General features: G+C 44.3%; 1 protein-coding gene across 3 annotated transcripts in view; it reads left to right on the forward strand.

Moving 5' to 3' along the window:
* Positions 1-17709, forward strand: part of F13A1 (coagulation factor XIII A chain) — a 165184-nt gene that overhangs the window by 121756 nt on the left and 25719 nt on the right. For all 3 annotated transcript variants that reach the window (XM_030314906.1, XM_030314908.1, XM_030314907.1), the window contains 2 exons: positions 5943-6096; positions 13380-13667. In XM_030314906.1, coding sequence (XP_030170766.1) covers positions 5943-6096; positions 13380-13667 — 442 coding nt within the window. The remainder of the gene's footprint in view (positions 1-5942; positions 6097-13379; positions 13668-17709) is intronic.

Below are 17709 nucleotides of genomic sequence, written 5' to 3' on the forward strand. Positions count from 1 at the left end.
ATTGAAAAAAAATAAAAAAAGAGGCATGTGCATGGGAAGCATTCCACCTCTGCCCCTTTCCCTCTCCTCCTCCATTGTAGAAATGTATTCTTCATGTGTCTGGATTTCTTCCAGGGCTTGATGCCATGCCCACTTCTCTGCCCTCCTCCCTTCTCATGCTTTGAGAAGGCCTCCGTTTTAGAAGCCCATCTGCCTTTTCTCTCCCTCACTCGTGGTGGCCTACAGCTTCTAAAGGGAGAGAGCAGAGCAGTCCTAAGTCCAGAGTCCCCTCCTGAGTTCCCATGTTCACTGAATGCTTGGGAGTTGCTGCTTCGCTTCTATCTTAGCTTCTTACTGTCTCTGTCCTCCCCTTCACACCATTCCATCCCAAACTTGCACATGCATGCACATTCCTGCACATGCACACTCCCCCTTCCCTCCCTGGCACTGAGCTGATGTTTGCAGCAATGACAGCTGGTCCCCCGGGGCCAGGATAACTGCTCCATTGCTCAGAAGCTACGTAGTATCTTCCCTTGCTCTTGGTCAGCAGTTCTCAACTCAAGGTTATTTCACTACCACTTGTTAGTCCATTCTTAGGGCTCCTATTTGGATCTAAAATAATTTCTCTGTTTATTCAACTGCCATATATGATTTGGGAATCAGATTGGCTTCTCTTCTTAATCTTCCTCATGCATCTTGCTGGAAATACCTTCCAAAAACACCATGTGTCCACCCAGGTCTGTGATTCCCCATTGTAACCCTTTGGGCTCTGTACAACACTGAGCTCTATGAACTTGACCCCTAGCCCACCTCCCTTCTGCTTTCTTACCCCTCTCCTGTCTATTCTCCATAAATCAGCCAGAATTGTCCTTTAAAATTGTAAATAAAACACATCACTCCCTTGCCCCCAACCTTCTAATGGATTTCCACCACTGTTATAATAAAATTTTGCATAATAAGTCTTTATAAGATTCTGTGTGATCTGGCCGCTGGCTTTCCTGCCACCCCTATCCCTTCCTCATTTCCTTCCAGCCATCTTGACCTTGCTCTTCTGGCAACATGCAAACATACTCTTGTTTCTGAGTCTTTATATATACCGTTCCTTTTGCTAGGAAAGCCCTCCCCAGCCTCCACCACACTTTGCATGCCTGACCCCTTGCTGTATCCAGGTCTCTGCACAGGTCACCTTCTCAAAAAGGCCTTCACTCCCCCCACCCCAACCCCACCTAAAATCTCACTTCCTGCCCTTTTATCCTTCTATCCTGCCTTAGTATTATTCCTTCTCTCCCTTCTAGAATATAAGTTCCACGAACGTATCCTCATCACTGAAAGCAAGTTCTAGCACATTGTAGTCATGAATAAATACTTGGTGAATGAATGATGGATGGATGGATGGATGGATGGATGGTTGGGTCAGTGAAGCAAGCCAGCAAGCTAACAAAATCTGATGCAGAGTACACTGCTGAGAACAGTCTCAGAGTGATAGGATCCAGATGGTGCCCTCAGGTGCTGGCAAGTCCTGGTGGGAGATGAGGCCCAGGGATGGGGCAGCAGGGAGCACACACAGGTGCCTGAACATGTAGCCGACCCCTACAGGCTGAAGGAATGGCAAGCACAGGGTAGACGGATGACAATTGTGCCAGAAAGGCTCTCCAACCAAGCAGGTACCCAGTGCCTCCATATGCCCCTAGAGGAGCATCACTTTCTCTGCACAGCCTATTTTGTAGTTATCTCTACTTGGAAGTGAGTGAACAAAGCAAATTTTCCTGGACCCTAAGAAGAGTTTCCATCCTTATTGGTAAAAATTGTAGCTTCTGCCAGCAGTAGACATATGCTCACATTCCACGGGCACAAGCAAAAGTTTGTAGAGAGGGGATCCTTAGCCAGCTGCCCCAGCCCACCTTTGCTGAGTCCCTGGGGCTCAGCACCTCAGCAGAGGCTGACTAGGAAGTGCCTGTGTGACAAGGAGGCAAAGGTGTGGTGTGCTGAAACCAGCACTGGGTTTCACGGTGGGATGCCCACATTCTGCATAACCACATCCCTTCACATGTAGGGATAGGACTAGAAGGCCACTAAGACTCCTTTCCATTCAAAAGAAATTACCCTTAAACATAGGACTTTCTCTAGCAGTACTAATCTACCTTTCAGCCCTGCAAGAATGGGAATTTTAAACCCAAGCTCAGAGATATTGAGTAATTTGCCTAAAGTCATACAGTGTAGGTCCAATATTCTTTCCAGCATCACCTGTATTTATAACAGTCTTCCACAGACATGCAATTGGCCTTGGATGGGGGCCTATCATTGGTACTTTTTTTTAAGTTTATTTATTTATTTTGAGAGAGAGAGAGAGAGAGAGAGAAGGGGAGGAGCAGAGAGAGAGGGAGAGAGAGAAAATTCCAAGCAGGCTCTGCCCTGTCTGCTTGGAGCTATACTTGGAGCTCATGAACTGTGAGATCACGACCTGAGCCAAAACCAAAAGCTGGATGGTCAACTAACTGAGCCACTCAGGTGCCCCTAGGTTATCACCAGTACTCTCTTAAGCACTCGGGGGCTCATATGCAGCCAAAATGGAGGACCATTACACTGGTGGCTGAAACCAAAAAGAAAGCTTGCTAATGTCGATTGGAAAGAATACTTTCCCTCCACACTCCCCCGACATACATATGCAATAGCCATTTCATATGTGGGTTTCTCCTCTCCTCTCTCCACAAGGGACAGTACTGCTGGGCTGGCCTGAGATTTTAGCCCACATAAATTTCCTAAGCTCTATACTCCAGAGGAAACAATGAGTTAGCCACTTTCATATTTAGCCTTGTCTCACTGGAAAACTAAACTGTTGTAAGGGCTGTTATTAAGAGGATATTTATTAGCATTGTTGCTATAATTAGCAAGTGGAGGAGGGAGCTGTTTGGGCTTGTATGGTCTCCTCCAGAGGGAAAGCCAAAATTCTCCGGAAGCTCATTTAGTTTCCTTAACTGCCCCCCCCTCCCCAAAATGATAAATATTCCTTAGGTGTCTGCTCTGTCATTGCCTATTTCTGATTTCATATTTTGGCCTTTCACATTCTATGGCTGGTGCTGTGAAGCCATGGTTATTCTGCTGAAGAACAAGGCCACCATTTATCACCCCTCAGACATCTGAGGCCCATGGAACCACCTGAACCCCAGGCATGAAACCATCTCACCATCTCATGGCAGCACTCGTGGTCTGGCAGGAGCATGTGGAAAAGGCAATGCACGATGAAGGTCAGGGAATGGGCGAGCCCAGGTTGAAGGTTAGGGAACAGGCTGTGGGCCAGCCCAGGATTTTCATTCTCTAGCAGGAACCAACTATGTGACTACACACACTTTGCTGACAGCTTCTTGACCCACTTAGCAGCCTCATCTGTAAAATAGGGATAATAATATATATTATTATCAGATGTCTATGGTTGTGAGGTTTCAATTACATAATTTGTAAGTGTCCCTGAAACCTCATGGTTATTCAATAAATGATGGCTACTTGTTTTCTCCTTAGTAGAGGTCAGATTTCATGTAAATCCAGAGCATTTTGTGAGAAAGCAGCAAAAAGTTGTTCTTCTTAACCTCAATTTGGAAAGTTAGGGTTCTATCATCAAGTTCCACATTACCTAATAAGAACCATTATATTTTTACTCAATTTTAAAGTTTATATGCCATGCTCACATAGATCCTATCTCACTAAAACGTTCTTATGAAATTGGCAGAACAAGTATAATTATTTTCATTTTATAGAAGCAGGAATGTAAGTTTCTAAAAGTACGCATTCCAGATCAGAACCCAAGGTTCTTGCAGCTGATCCAGTGTGTCTCTCAAATACCCTCAGATATCCTGGCAGTGGCCAATCTCTCTATCTGTCACAACCTTCCTCTCTCCATTCTGTCTTCTTCTTCTTCTTCTTCTTCTTCTTCTTCTTCTTCTTTTTGCTTTATTCTCTTTAGCTTTCTTGGGGTATGATTAATGTAAAAGATTGCACACATTTCACATATGCATCTTGATGAGTTCAGACATACCCATACACATGTGACACCCTTCCCACAATGAAGGAACTACACATAGCCATTCCCTCCCAAAATTTCCTTGTGTTCTTTTGTGAGTTTTGGTTGTTTGACTATGAACACTTAACATGAGATCCTTTAGCTTGCTAATTCCTATGCATCTTCCAGCTTTCAACTTGGCTGTTACTTCCTAACCACGCCCACCCTGGCCCACCGCACTGCCCCAGGTGCTCCCATGGTATCTTGGACATTCCCCCACAAGGTACTTATTGTACCATATTGCTGGGGTGCTCAGGTCTGGTTGTCCAAGACAATATTTCAGAACTTCTTTTAAAAATAATAGATGTAGGATCACCTGGGTGGCTCAGTCAGTTGAGATTCTGGCTCTTGATTTTGACTCAGGTCATGATCCCAGGGCTGTGGGAGCATGGAGCCTGCTTAGTATTCTCTCTCGCTCTCTCTCTCTCTCTCTTTCCTCCTCCTCCTCCCCCTCCTCTGCTTGCTCTCTCTCTCCCTAAAATAAAATTTAAAAAATTAAATATAAAAAAATAATAGATTTAGGGTCCCACCCAAGACCTCCTTGATTGGGCATCTATTTTTTTAAAAGTTCCCCAGGTGATTCTAATGCACAGAATCTCCTTTATTAGAAAGTAAATCCTACAAGGGCAGTCAGTTACCAAATGTATTTTGTCCATGTTTAAGACTATAGCACTACAGTATTTGGGCAGTACTACTTATATATTAACTTATGATATTATTATTATTATTATTATTATTATTATTATTTATTGACTGTTTGATCCACTCCAGGCCCTATGATAAGTAATTTACAGACATCTTTTTAGTTAATTCTGGCAACCACCCTGAGGAAGGTGCTATTATCGCCCTATTTGAAAGAGTAGGAATCTGCAGCTCAGAAAGCATTTTGTGAACACATCAGGGACTGTTTTCAGCTGGAGCTCCTGACAGCGCACCATAGTTGGTATTTCCTACCCACTCCCATGCTAGTAAATGGGATCCCAAGAAAGTGGTTGTAAAGAATATAAAAAGAGACGCTGTGGGAATCAGCCTTCAGGCACAGCTTTAGACATTGTTTCTGAAAGGTAGAGTATAAGGCAGAATGTCAGAAGAGTTTGGGGGTCAGCCAGCATGGCCCCAAGATGCTGTTTCCAAACACCACAAATAACATGGTTTAGTTGCTGAACCACTAGAAAATTACCTGAATTTTTCCTGATGGCCTAATATCATTTTTCAATTAAAATGCTTTTGGCTGCAAGTAACAGAATTAAAATGACTTAAACAAGAGGAATTTAACTATAATTTTTTCTCAGTCCTAAAGGAAGCAGTCCCAAGGTTGGCTCAGATATTTAACAGCACTGCTAAGCCCTCATGTGCTTCTTATCTTTCTACTTGGCCATCTTTGTATTGTTGGCGGTATTTCTCTTCACTGTCCCAGGGTGGCTACAGAAGCTCCAAGCATCATGTCGCTTCTTGTGAAAACATGCAAAAGCCAGAAGGAAAGGGCAAACTCTCTCCTTTATAATGGAGGAGAATCCTTCCCAGAAGCCACCCAGCAGACTTCCTCTTCTTCCTGGCAGTAGGTCACATAGCCACGGCTGGCTTAAAAGCAGTCTGGGAAAGCAAGGAACAGGCTTGGTGCTTTTGGCTCATTCTGAGGAGGTGGGATTCACCAGGAAGAAAAAGGGAAGAAAGAAATGGTTGATGCTTGAACAATCAATAGTCCAGATACTCTTAACTTATGACACCTGGTGGCTAATGGAAGCTAGACTGCCCTTGAGATTCATTTTAAAATGAGTCCAGCCCTGTGAATCCAATGTTGTTGAAGAAAGGAACATGTCAACTGTAGGGATCCCAGATGACTACATCCCTGAGAGAGATTTTGGTGACAAGGACATTGATGGCTAATGCTCTCCTCTCCTGTTTTTAGGTCAACAGTGATCTCATTTACATTACAGTCAAGAAAGATGGCACTCATGTGGTTGAAAACGTTGATACCACCCACATTGGGAAATTAATTGTGACCAAAGAAGTTGGAGGAGATGGCATAAGGGATATTACTGATACCTACAAATTCCAAGAAGGTAACTTACTGCCACTGAATGAAGATTCCTTTGCCCAAGCTTGTTTGGCACTTCCCCACTGTCACTATGAAATGTGTCCTGCAAAATGAACTATAAACTCTCATGAGGTAAACACACCACATCCACAATTTTCCTTGTAGTTCTCTTTGTTTGTTTGCTCTGAGCAAAATTCCCTTTCACATGGCCTGTGAAAATGATTTGGTTTAAAGTCATGTCTATTTTCATACAATATATAGAATGTATTCTTGCGCACAAAAACATGAAAGAATCTTAACTTCCAATAATAGAAAACATTGTCTAACTAGTATCATTTTAGTTCAATTACAGAAATTTAAACAACCATTCACATTTGTTTAGTACTTTACAAACTATTTTCACATACATTGTCCCACTGAATTATCACAAAAGTCCCTTGAGACAGATAATACAATATTAACAGGACAGTATAATCTCACTAATTCAGGCCCATTAGGTTTCAGTTATAAAATAATGTTAATGTTAATAATAGTTATTGTGTAGATGGTTTCAAATGGAGCCGTTGAATTCAAGTCCATTTCAATCAGTACCAGGTGCCTACTCTATGTCTGGAATTGGGTTTGGTGGCAGGGATCCCCATGGTGAGCAGGACCCAGTTTCCATTCCTGGAAAAGTAATAGGATCATCATGCAGAAGGAACTTGGGAAACAAAGAAGGAGGACACTCTGTCCAACCAGGAGATCCAGAAAAAGCAGACTAGGATAAGAAAAGTCACAGACCACAATTAAAGAAATATAGACAAGGGCTTCCAGGCAGTGGGAACATCAATGACTAAAGGCATGGAGGTGTGAAGTAGTGTGTGTTTAGTGTCCTGAAGACATTACTAAGCCATCAGTTCAGAATGCCTAGTGACTGGAGACAAAGCCACCCAAGGTCAGGAGTAGAGAGGAGGTAGAGGAGCTTGGGTGCCTTGATGGAGAATGTGGAGTATATTTTACAAATGATTCACCAGCAGAGGTTCTTAGGAGTGGCATTTATTTTACTGAATGGATAGAAATGACAAGTAATTAGCATATACCTAAATATTCATCAGTATTCCTGAAGTGCTAAGAAGTGCAGAATTTGTTTTAAATATTTTAGACAGTCTCTCTGCTCTTATTTAAAAAAGCAATTTGCACTATAAAGAGAAAGCTTGCTGAATTGAGAACTCTCATGCATTGTATTAGAAATTCAGGATTTTTGTCATCTGAACTAGTGAGATTTTGCTGCATTTCTGAAATGGTTCATTCTTCTCTTCTATTGGTTATCATCCATTGCACAACATAGATACAAAGTTGGGTTTTTTTTTTCTTTTTGGCTTTTTCCTGAAATGAGAGTTTTTTTCAACCATAAGCACAATGAAACCAAACAAACAAGTAATGCCCTCTTGTAATAGAGTTACAGGCAAAGAGGCCGGGAAAGGAAAACTAAAAGTCCATAGAAAAAGAGAAAGAAACTAGCTGCAATATACACACATTTATTCGCTCATTCATTCAACAACTTGCTATTAACCACCCACCATATTCCCAGCACTATGTAGGAACAAGATGCACAGTCTAGCTGGAGAGATTAGCGGAAGCAAGCCCTCACTGAGTTATGCAGCAGGTGTCTGGAACAGGGGCAGACAGAGAGGGGACTTCCAAGCCAGACTCAGGATCCTGGAGGACATTAGTGATGGGCTCACTGAGACAGAAGGATAAACAGGAATCAGCCAGCTGAAGCATGAGGAGAGAGTTCTCCAGGAAAAGGCAGCCCAGTAGAGACTGTAGATAAACTCCTGGTGTGGAAGAAGTCCTGAGCAGACAGTGTTGAGAGCAAGAGGCAACCCTGCAGGGAGCCATCCAGACAACCAGCTGTCTTGTGTAAACCACACAGCAGCGCACCATTTTCATTAGCTGTCATCTATGGAGGTGGCAGTGAAAGCCAAATCAGGGTCAGATGTCAAAAAAGAAAGGACCCCCTCCCCCCCAGAAAAAGAAAAAACTCCACAGCAGAGTCAGGGGCTTGACCAGGGGTGGACACAAGATTAAAAGAAATAAAATGTCCCGACTCTGAATGAGAAAGACCTCTGAGGGTCAGGCTTCCAGAATTTGGCAAGAAGGCAAGGCTCAGGGAGGTGGGCGGTGTGGGGGTCTGGTCCAAGCAGAAGAACCCCTAGATCTTCACAGAGAGCTGTAAGAGACTCCCCATCCTGCTTCTGGGCTGGAGTTTGATCCCAGGAGGTTAATTAGCCTCTTACTCAAGAATGGCAGATGCATTTTAAATTCTGACTTTAGGAATGACCAAGTTGGATGCTATTTACAGAAGGATGCAGAGACTGTGCCGGGATCTGGCGGGAAAGACTGAGTGATTATAGACATCGCCACGGGCCCCTAGGAAAGGCTGCTGGCATCCATGGTCATGCATTTGTCACTCTGATTCTCATTATCGAATCTCTCATATAATTTCTCTCTCCATAAATGCTGAATGTGGCCACTAAAATGTGGAGATGAATAAAAACAGATAGAAATTATTACCAGATTTAGGAATTAACTATTTTAATTAACTAAATTGTGGAAAGATCATTTTTCACTTGGATGAACTAAAGCTTAATATTAATTTTATACCTCTTTTCAAATATATAAGATTAGGAAACTATAAAATTTTGAAAACCAGAATTCTTAAAACTTGTGTGGCAATCTATCTTCTTTTATGATGGTGTCTGGATCCCATTTCCTTTTTCTTCCATCAATTATTCCCTCTGTCATTTGTATTTTTGTCTCTCCTTCCCTGTTAGCTCCTTCCCATTTGCATTTAAGCAGGATCAAGTGTCACCTGCGTTTAAAAAAAAGTTACGAAATTCTTTTTCAGCAATATATCCCCCACTGAACATACCCTGTTCTTTCTTCCTCTTGGCCTCCGTGGCCAGACATCTTGGAAGAGCTGCCTGCCCTTGGCGCCCTATCAGGGGCCTTTTCTTTTCATTTCGTGCCTAGCATACCTCAGTTCTGCTACTGGCAGCAGAACCTTGAAGTTCCTCTTCCCAAGTCTGCCAAGACCCCCTGATCCCGAGGTGAAACAAATGTTTGCAGATCCCTGCTTGCCTCAGCTTCCTGTGAATTTGACACCACTGCTCAGCCCTGGATCTTGAAATTCTCTCTTCCCTCTCTTTGTTCCACTCTGGTTCCATCCCAGCTTACCTGACTCTTTCTTCTATCCCCTTCTGCAACTCTAAACTCCTCTTTTTCCCCCTATCTCTGAAGGTTACTTAGTCTAGGCTCAACCCTTGGGCTTCATTCCTACCCACTTTACATTCTTTCTCCAAGGCTGATGTTAACATTTGCATATCTACCAATCGCCCCCAGCCCAGTCTGTGTCGTTGGCCCAGCTTCTCTGTTCAACTCCACATTCACTTAAGTCTCCCTTAGAAACCTGAAACAGACCCTTCCCGTATGCCACCTTCTCTCACTCCTCCGTTGCCCAGATGTTTCCCCCACTCCCGACCCCAGTGAAGAGAACACAGTCCCCCCCACCCAAGATTTTGCAATGTAGTCAAGCAGCAAACCTTCTAAACGTCCCCTTTGAAATAGTTCAAATTCACCTTCATGGCCACGCTCTGAGAATTTAAAGGCATCAGGTGTGGAAAGCCCTTAGCATAGTGCCTGATTCAGAATAAGTGTCCAGTAAGAGTCAGTTTCTGCTCCTGCCAGTAGTTCTATCATTATCACAATACTACTACTCTTAGCTCGGGCTTTGAGTATTTTTCTCCCAGCTACCTGCGGGAGCATCCCAATTCCACCTTCCCCCCACATCCTCTTTCCTTCTGTCTAATGCATGCATTGCTGCCAAAGTGACATATCTAAAATATAAATTTGAGTCTGCTGCTTAAAAGCCCTTCCTCTCCCCTGTTGCCTGAAGGGCATTCCAATAAGAGCTCGCCAAGCCTCTGCTAGTTGCCTTTTAGGGCACCCTCGCTGCACCTCCCGACCACATCCACAGGCATCCCAAGCAGCAGCCAGGAGAGCTGCTGACAGTCATCCACAGAGCCAGGCTGCCACTGTCTTCATGCCCTTGCTCTTACTGTGGAAAGAAAAACCCTTCTGAGAAGACTTCCCGGCCCCCAGTAGGTGTTGAGTCTCTCTCCCATGTTACTCCCCACACGCAAATGTCTGCCCCAGAGTCTGTGATGGACACATGTACAGTGATCTCTCTGCACTTGTGTCCAAGACCTGTGAGGGAAGGGCTGTGCTTCTCTTCGGAGCCTAGTACAGTGCCTGGACGTTATAGTGGCTCAACTCGCACCAAATCATCAAATGAATGGTAAGGCAGGTGACACTTTCACAGGTGAACTTACATGCACATCACATGTCCCAAACTGGACTATTTAGTATCTATCATAAAGATGAAAGTTTTGTCTCTGGATAAAAGCAATGTGCCTCTCTGATGTTCTTCTCCATCCTTCAGAGCCTCTGTTCCAGGCTGGATCGTAGGTCCTGGGGACATGTAGATGGGTTCTAGTGGGAAAAATGATGTCATGCAGAGTCAAGTACTGGGAAAAGGACAGAAAACCAGGCAATGTGTCAGTGAGAGCTGAGAGAGCTGGGTTCGGGGACACGTTACACAGGGTAATGGAGGGGGGTGCTCTCTGAGAAGGGGACATCTGAGCTAACACCTGAACAATGAGAAGAAACTTCCACAGACATAAAAGGGGGCTTTCATTATATCTGAGCTAATGGAAAGCTGCTTTTGACCTTGCTCCTGGAGGCCACAGAGGAATCTCAAAAAATGTAATCTGGCTTTAGATCATTCTCCCACGGCACTGAATTCATGGCCCTGAATTATGGAAGATGTCAGATCATAAAGCACAACCGCAGAGAGACGGGGATTCTGCAGTGCTCTGGGGAGACCCTGACGTCCCTGCCTCCTACGTGGGCCTGGCTTCCCGCTCACAGGGACGGCTGATCCTCAGAGGGGGGCCAGAGGCACCTCTGTCCATGACCCTATAGAAAGTCTCTCGTGGCTCACCACAAGTCTTCCGCAGCCCCTTCTCCTCATTGGGACCAGCTCGGCCTCTCTCCCCACCAAGGTGGCACTCTCTGACCAGGCCCCCGCCGCTGGGGTTCCCCTCCTGCATTTTGCCTAAATGCATATCTGGTGGCCATCCAAAGCAGTAATCAGTAATGCTCTCTCGAGGAGCTGTTTGCCAGGTGCTCTCTGCTAAAACATTTCCCTGAACTTTCCTTTTCATGGCCCCTCATTCCCCTTATTATTATCTCCCTCTTATTGATCTGTAAGCATGTGTGCTAGCCACTGCTTGTCCTAGACCAGTTGTTCCTGGCACATTCTTGCAATCTTGACAATGAGAGAAATTGTTAACACACACACACACACACACACACACACACACAGACACACACACACCACACTCAAGCTTGTTTGCAACACCTATTGTCATTTTCCGTCTTTGCAAAGTACTGGTAGCTGCTGATTCTCATGCGCATACTCCCTCTAACCTCCTAACAATCCTCTGATGAAGGCACCTTTTTTTTTTGTTTTTTACAAATAAGGACATGGATAGTAACAATAGTGCATGCCTTGTAGAGTTGTCTGAGGAGTAAATGAGACAGTGCCGAGCACACACTTAAACACAATACCTGTCACATCGTTATCAGTGGTAGATATTGTTATTGGCTTCTTCATCTGCATTGCATCTCATTACTAAGGTAGAAGACATTATTTTAAAGTTAACAAATTTAGAGGCACCTGGATGGCCCAGTTTGTTAAACCTTTGACTTCAGCTCAGGTCACGATCTCACCATTCAGGAGTTTGAGCCCTGCATCGGGCTCTGTGCTGACAGCTCAGAGCCTGGAGCCTGCTTTGGATTCTGTGTCTCCCTGTCTCTCTGTCCCTCCCCAACTCGCACTCTGTTTCTCAAAAATGAATATACGTTAAAATATAATTTTTAAAAATTAATGAATTTAAAAGTTTGCATTTTTATTTCAAAGTGATTTTTTTTTTTTTTGCTAAACATTTCCATGACTAGTTTTCACAAGTCAAAGAATTTGCCTCTGTGTCTTCCACGATGCACAAAGATACACCCAAAGGTAGTCAGGTGGTAAAGAGAATAATGACTATCTTTCCATACCTCCTCAAGCCCTGTCCCCTCAAGCCAAGCATTTTGTCCAGGGCTCTGTAAGGAAATATCAGCCCAGCTGAGCCAAGAGGAGCAAACCCTAAGGCTTGACTTGTACCTGTATGTTTTGTTTCCACACCTGCACAAAGCTATTGTTTGATTCTTCCAGAACTTACCCCTTTTCATCCCTGCCCCACCCCCGCCTTCATCTCCTCCCCCACCACCTTGGAAATTCCAACAGAAGACATTTACCTAAAAACAGCACACACATCTCAAACTGCATTAGAAAATATGGTGCACCACCAGATGCCAATAGGTGTCCCTCAAAACAAATGTGTTCAGTGTCAGATGAATTTGGGAAGTCTTGGTTAAATAAGTCTCCTCACCTTAGGGCTCAATCTCAGAACCTCTGACAGGCTCTAACGAACACAGTGAACATCCAGAGGCACTAGAGAACCCAGTGCTCCCCACGGGAGATTGGTCTTAGAGCCCTTTGGCAGGGAAGGCTTGTTAACAATTGGTCATGTCTGAGTGGATGGGGCGGTGCACTGCTTGGGAAAAGTGATCTCTGCACTCTTTCGGGGCCACATGGCAACAGGGGAAGTAGAGGGCAGAATGGCAGCTGCCCAGGGGTCAGCTCAGCAGGAGCAAAGGGGAGAGACCCAAGTGGAAAGAGAGATGAGGAGTACAGGTCTTACCAGAAAGATCCATGAAAAGGAGAAAACTCGTATAGCACCAGCTGGAGTGGTTAGATGTAGCTACTGCCAAAATCTTTACTTAGAGATCCCCAAATTCTAGCTAGGATTTGGGGAGAGAAGCAAATTGATGCCACTATTTGAGAAGAGGTAGATTGTGCCACTCTACCTGCTGAACCCTGTAGTAGCAGCACTGGGGAAACAGCCCTTAGAGCAAGTCTGTTAGCATCCCCCTTGCAGGTAAGCCCTGGTCATGCCACCTAACTCAGCAGCCTGGGCAGACCAGAACTCTGACTTTGCAGAATTGGTAACATAGGAATAATGGTGACACACCTGTCTTGAAGGGCAGTGGTGTGGCTTATGGAGGCTACCCAGCAAGGACAACACTGTCTGTTTATTAATTTCTCTTTGATGGATTGCATTTATTTTTTTCCTATGATTATCTCTGCCTCTTTCCTAGGCCAAGAAGAAGAGAGGCTGGCTCTAGAAACTGCACTGATGTATGGGGCTAAAAAGTCCCTCAACACAGAAGGCATTGTCAAACCAAGGTCTGACGTGGACATGGATTTTGAAGTGGAGAAAGCCGTGCTGGGAAGAGACTTCAAGCTCACCATCACCTTCCAGAACAACAGCCCCAACCGTTACACCCTCTCAGCCTATCTCTCAGGCAACATTGTCTTCTACACGGGAGTCTCCAAGACAGAATTCAAGAAGGAGACATTTGAAGTGACGCTGGAGCCCATGTCCTGTAAGCTAATGAGGGGGCTCTTCTCCTTGGGAATTGTTCTCTGCCTCCCTGTCTGTCTTGGTGGTATCACTCATTAATAACTTCCAAAGTTAAAATCCTGTCCCAGAGCTCAGGAGCATGAACCACATGGGAGAATCCCTTTCTCCCAGGGGGGCCTCAAATGTCACCTTCACCTCTCATGCATAGAAGTGAATACTGAGGGGTGCCTGATTGGCTCAGTCAGTTAAGCCTCCAACTCTTGATTTCAGCTCAGGTCATGATCTCACAGTTTGTGAGTTCAAGCCCCACATCAGGCTTTGGGCTGGCAACAAGGAGCCTGCTTAGGGTTCTTTATCTCTCTCTCTCACTCTCTCTCTCTGTCATTCTCACTCTCTGTCAATAAATATTTAAAAATTTAAAAAAAAGAAGAGAACACCAAAATTTTCAAAGCCTAGAGCCCCATGAGTCATGAGAATTAAATGTAATTTCTTGTTACTTGAAGTGTGGGTCGAGGACCTGAAACATCAGCATCCCCTGGGAGGTGGTTGGAAATGCAGACCCTTAGGCCCCACCCCACATCTGTCAAACCAGGATCTACATTTTAACAAGATCCCAAAGGGATTTTAGTGCCCAGGAAAGTTTGTGATGCACAGGTGTCAGACAGCAGGCCACCCACTGGTAACTCTCCCTGAGTCAGGTAAAGTTTTGCAGGCTACCCCAGTAGGAATGATGTGTTTTGCTTTACCATTTAGGAGGCAGGAGATCTAAGCTCTGCAGACAGGCCATTTCTGAAAACTCATCTGCTGAGGTATAGGGACAGCGATGAGCCCACCCTTGAGAGAGGATGCTAGAGACCCAGGATGTGCTGTCCAGGAGCCTTTGAAGGGTTTTGTTCTCTCTGCTGCCTCTTCTGGGATCTCTTTCTCATCCTTGATCCTAGCCAGCCTCCCTCAAATGCATGGCCTTCCAAAGCATCTCCTTCACTGTAAAAGTTCAGAATATTTTAAGCAGGATTGGGCTGGACAGGCTCCAGCTTGCATTGGAGGTTGCAATTTCAACCAGTCTTAAATAGTACCCATTTCTTGGGGTACTAGTATTTAGGGGGCACAAAAGTTGGTCACATGACTGGTAGAATCAGTTAACCAGGAAAACCTGGTCTCTAGGCCAAGCATGTCGAATTAGAGCAGGCTAGAAAGGACCTGAACGCTTCAAGGCACTAGATTTCTGTTGACCTGACATATGGCCCAGAAAAAGAAAAAAAAAAAAAAATTAAAGGTGAACAAATAATAAGTTTTTACAACATGGAGGCAAGCAAGACTAATATGCACCCCCCAACCCCAGACAACCAACTCATACACCCAATTGTTTTCAAGCTTTCTAGATTCACCAGTTGTCCCAAGCCGCTGTGAATATACCCTTCTGAGGCTTTAGAAAGATAGCCCCAGGAAAGTGGGGAACTGTTCTGAAAAATCCTAATTCCAAGACTGAGCTATTCCATAGCTGTAATAATGTGGCTAACAATTAGGAAATCACCATAGTATTTGGGGGTGGTGGGGGGTAAAACTGGGAGATCTAGCACTTTTCCTATATCCCTCGAGGTAGGGAAGGTAATTATTAATGAAAAGAGTAGTCAGTATAAAGGACTCAAGAGAACAGACATCCCAATTGGTTAGAACAGGCAGACACAGTGGAGTTTACAGAAACTGGATCTTGAAATTAGGTAAATAGAGATTTAGGTAAATCGAGACTACCTCACCTACCAGCTGTGTGTCCTGAGGCAAGTTACTTAAGTGATCTGATCAGAGCTCTTCTGTTCCTGGGAACAATACCACCCACATCACAGGGTTGTAGATTCATTCCCCAAACCTTTATTTCATGCTGAATGTCTAGATACTGTTTTGGAGGCACAGCAGTGAGCACAACAGAAGTGCCTACCCTCATGGAATTTGTGGTCTTAAGGGAGTGAACAATAAACAAACAAGTACTATATAGTATGATTATGCATATAATAGGAAAATATAAAACAGGGTAAAGCAGGGTGAGGGATGAAGGGGATGCTGTGTGGGTAGGGTGACCAGGGAAAACCTCTCTAACCAGGTAACATTTAACAGAAACCTGACAGAAGGAAAGGAGCAAGCTTTGCAGCCAGAAAAAAACTGTGAATGCAAAGGCCCTGAGGCCAGAGCATGTCTGATGTGTTCAACGAGTAGGCAGGAAGCTGGAGTTGGGAGCAAAGGTGGCCAGAGAAGAGTGGTGGGTGTAGATTATGTAAAGAACTGTGAGCCCTTGTGAGGACTTTAGCTTTGATTCCAAGTGAGTGCAGGAGCCCATAGAGGGTTTTGAGCAGAAATGAGGCATGATCTCACTCAGGTTTAACTATGCACCATCCTTTTCCCACTTCACGGGAGACCCAGAGCTCCATCTTCTTCCCCTTTTCTCCCTAATCCTATGAGATAAGAAGCTTATATGATTTCTTAGGCTAGAATGGCATGATCCATTAACCCTCTCAGTCATTGATCTAGGGACAGCTGGCCAGGTGGCATTGGCTGTAGGCAATAGGTTGCATACTGCAATTTAAAATAAATTTCAATAAAATAAAATAAAATAAAACAAAATAAAATAGTATAAAATAAAATAAAATAAATTGCAGTATATTGCAAAATGCCACTTGACTCTAGACCTTGATCAAGCAAGTCAGAGTACAGTCCCAGGAGGCTGTGTTACAAAGAAAGTTTTCCAAGTAGAATGGGAGGCATACTTTCCAGATTGATGATTAAAGAGAATGTGTGGGCTAGAATCAGCTTGGAAGATTTGAATAAGTTAAACCTTCCAGTACCTTCAAAGGTGCTATCATTTCCACTTGGCTATATTTAGTTTTCTTTGCTTTTTGGAAAAAGAGATGAGGCAGCTCCTGTCTGTGTCTCCCTTGGCTTTCCCCAGACACAGTAAATGATATTGGCAGGATCCCAGCTCCACCACTCATAGAATGAAAACCTATTCTTCTTTCTCTTGCCACGTTTAATAAACTTTATCTAGAACAATTTCTTGTGCAGTGGCAAAACACAGCACTTATATAACATACTATTTCAGGAGCACTGTTCTCTGGGGCTTGGAAGCACAGCCCAGTTTCCTTAGTGCTATGATTTAGAGAATGTTCCAGCCCCAGAGAATAATGCCCTGGTGCCAACATTATAAAGGTAGCCAAAGCCACCGTTAAGATTGGTAGAAAGAAGTCAGGCACATCTCGCCTGCCTAAAGGAACCCAGTGGTCAAACACAGCCCTCCAGTAATAATTAGAAGGAGTCCAATTTTTTTTTTTTATTATTACTGGAGGCAGCTAGAGACAAAATGCATGTTCTTCAAGGCATACCATTTTGCCACTGCATGCATCCAGATCTGGGGGAGTGAAAAAGGGGCCCTTTGTGTTCATCTGAGATTGTAGCCAGTCAAGGGATGGAGTCTTATGTGTCTGGACAATTAATTACCAGGGGAGCCATAGAGGAAGTAGGATCCAGGCTCAGACCCAAAGAAGGCAATATGAATGGGTCATTCAAAAAAGCAGAATTCAAGGGCCAAGGTCAAGCCAAGGTCATAGATTCTAAAGGCTGATTCTAAATGGAATAGGACTGGCCCAGAAAACCTAGCCACACTGTTTAGTACTTGTCTGAGATGGACCAATACATTCTAGTAACTCGGCATAGCCTAGGGGAGGGTTTCTCAGCCCGGATACCACTACCATTTCAGGCTGTTGTGGGGGCTATTGTGTGCATTATAGGATATTTTGCAGAATCCTTGGCCTCTACCCACTAGATGTTGGTAGCAATCCCCAGTTGTGACAACCAAAAATGTCTCCAGACATTACTAATCATTCCCTTAGGGGCAAAGTTACCCCCAGTTGACAACCACTGGCCTAGAATGACCAACCTGTCCAACTTACCAGGAATTGCATGGGTTCCAGGGTGCAGGACTTTCCGTTTTAAGATTGAGACTGTCCACCCTAATTCTGCCCTAACTCCACCCCTTCTGTTAGAACCTCCTTCCTATCTCTGGGAGCTTCTCAAAG

This window comes from Lynx canadensis, chromosome B2 (assembly GCF_007474595.2).
Source record: "Lynx canadensis isolate LIC74 chromosome B2, mLynCan4.pri.v2, whole genome shotgun sequence".
NCBI lineage: Eukaryota > Metazoa > Chordata > Mammalia > Carnivora > Felidae > Lynx > Lynx canadensis.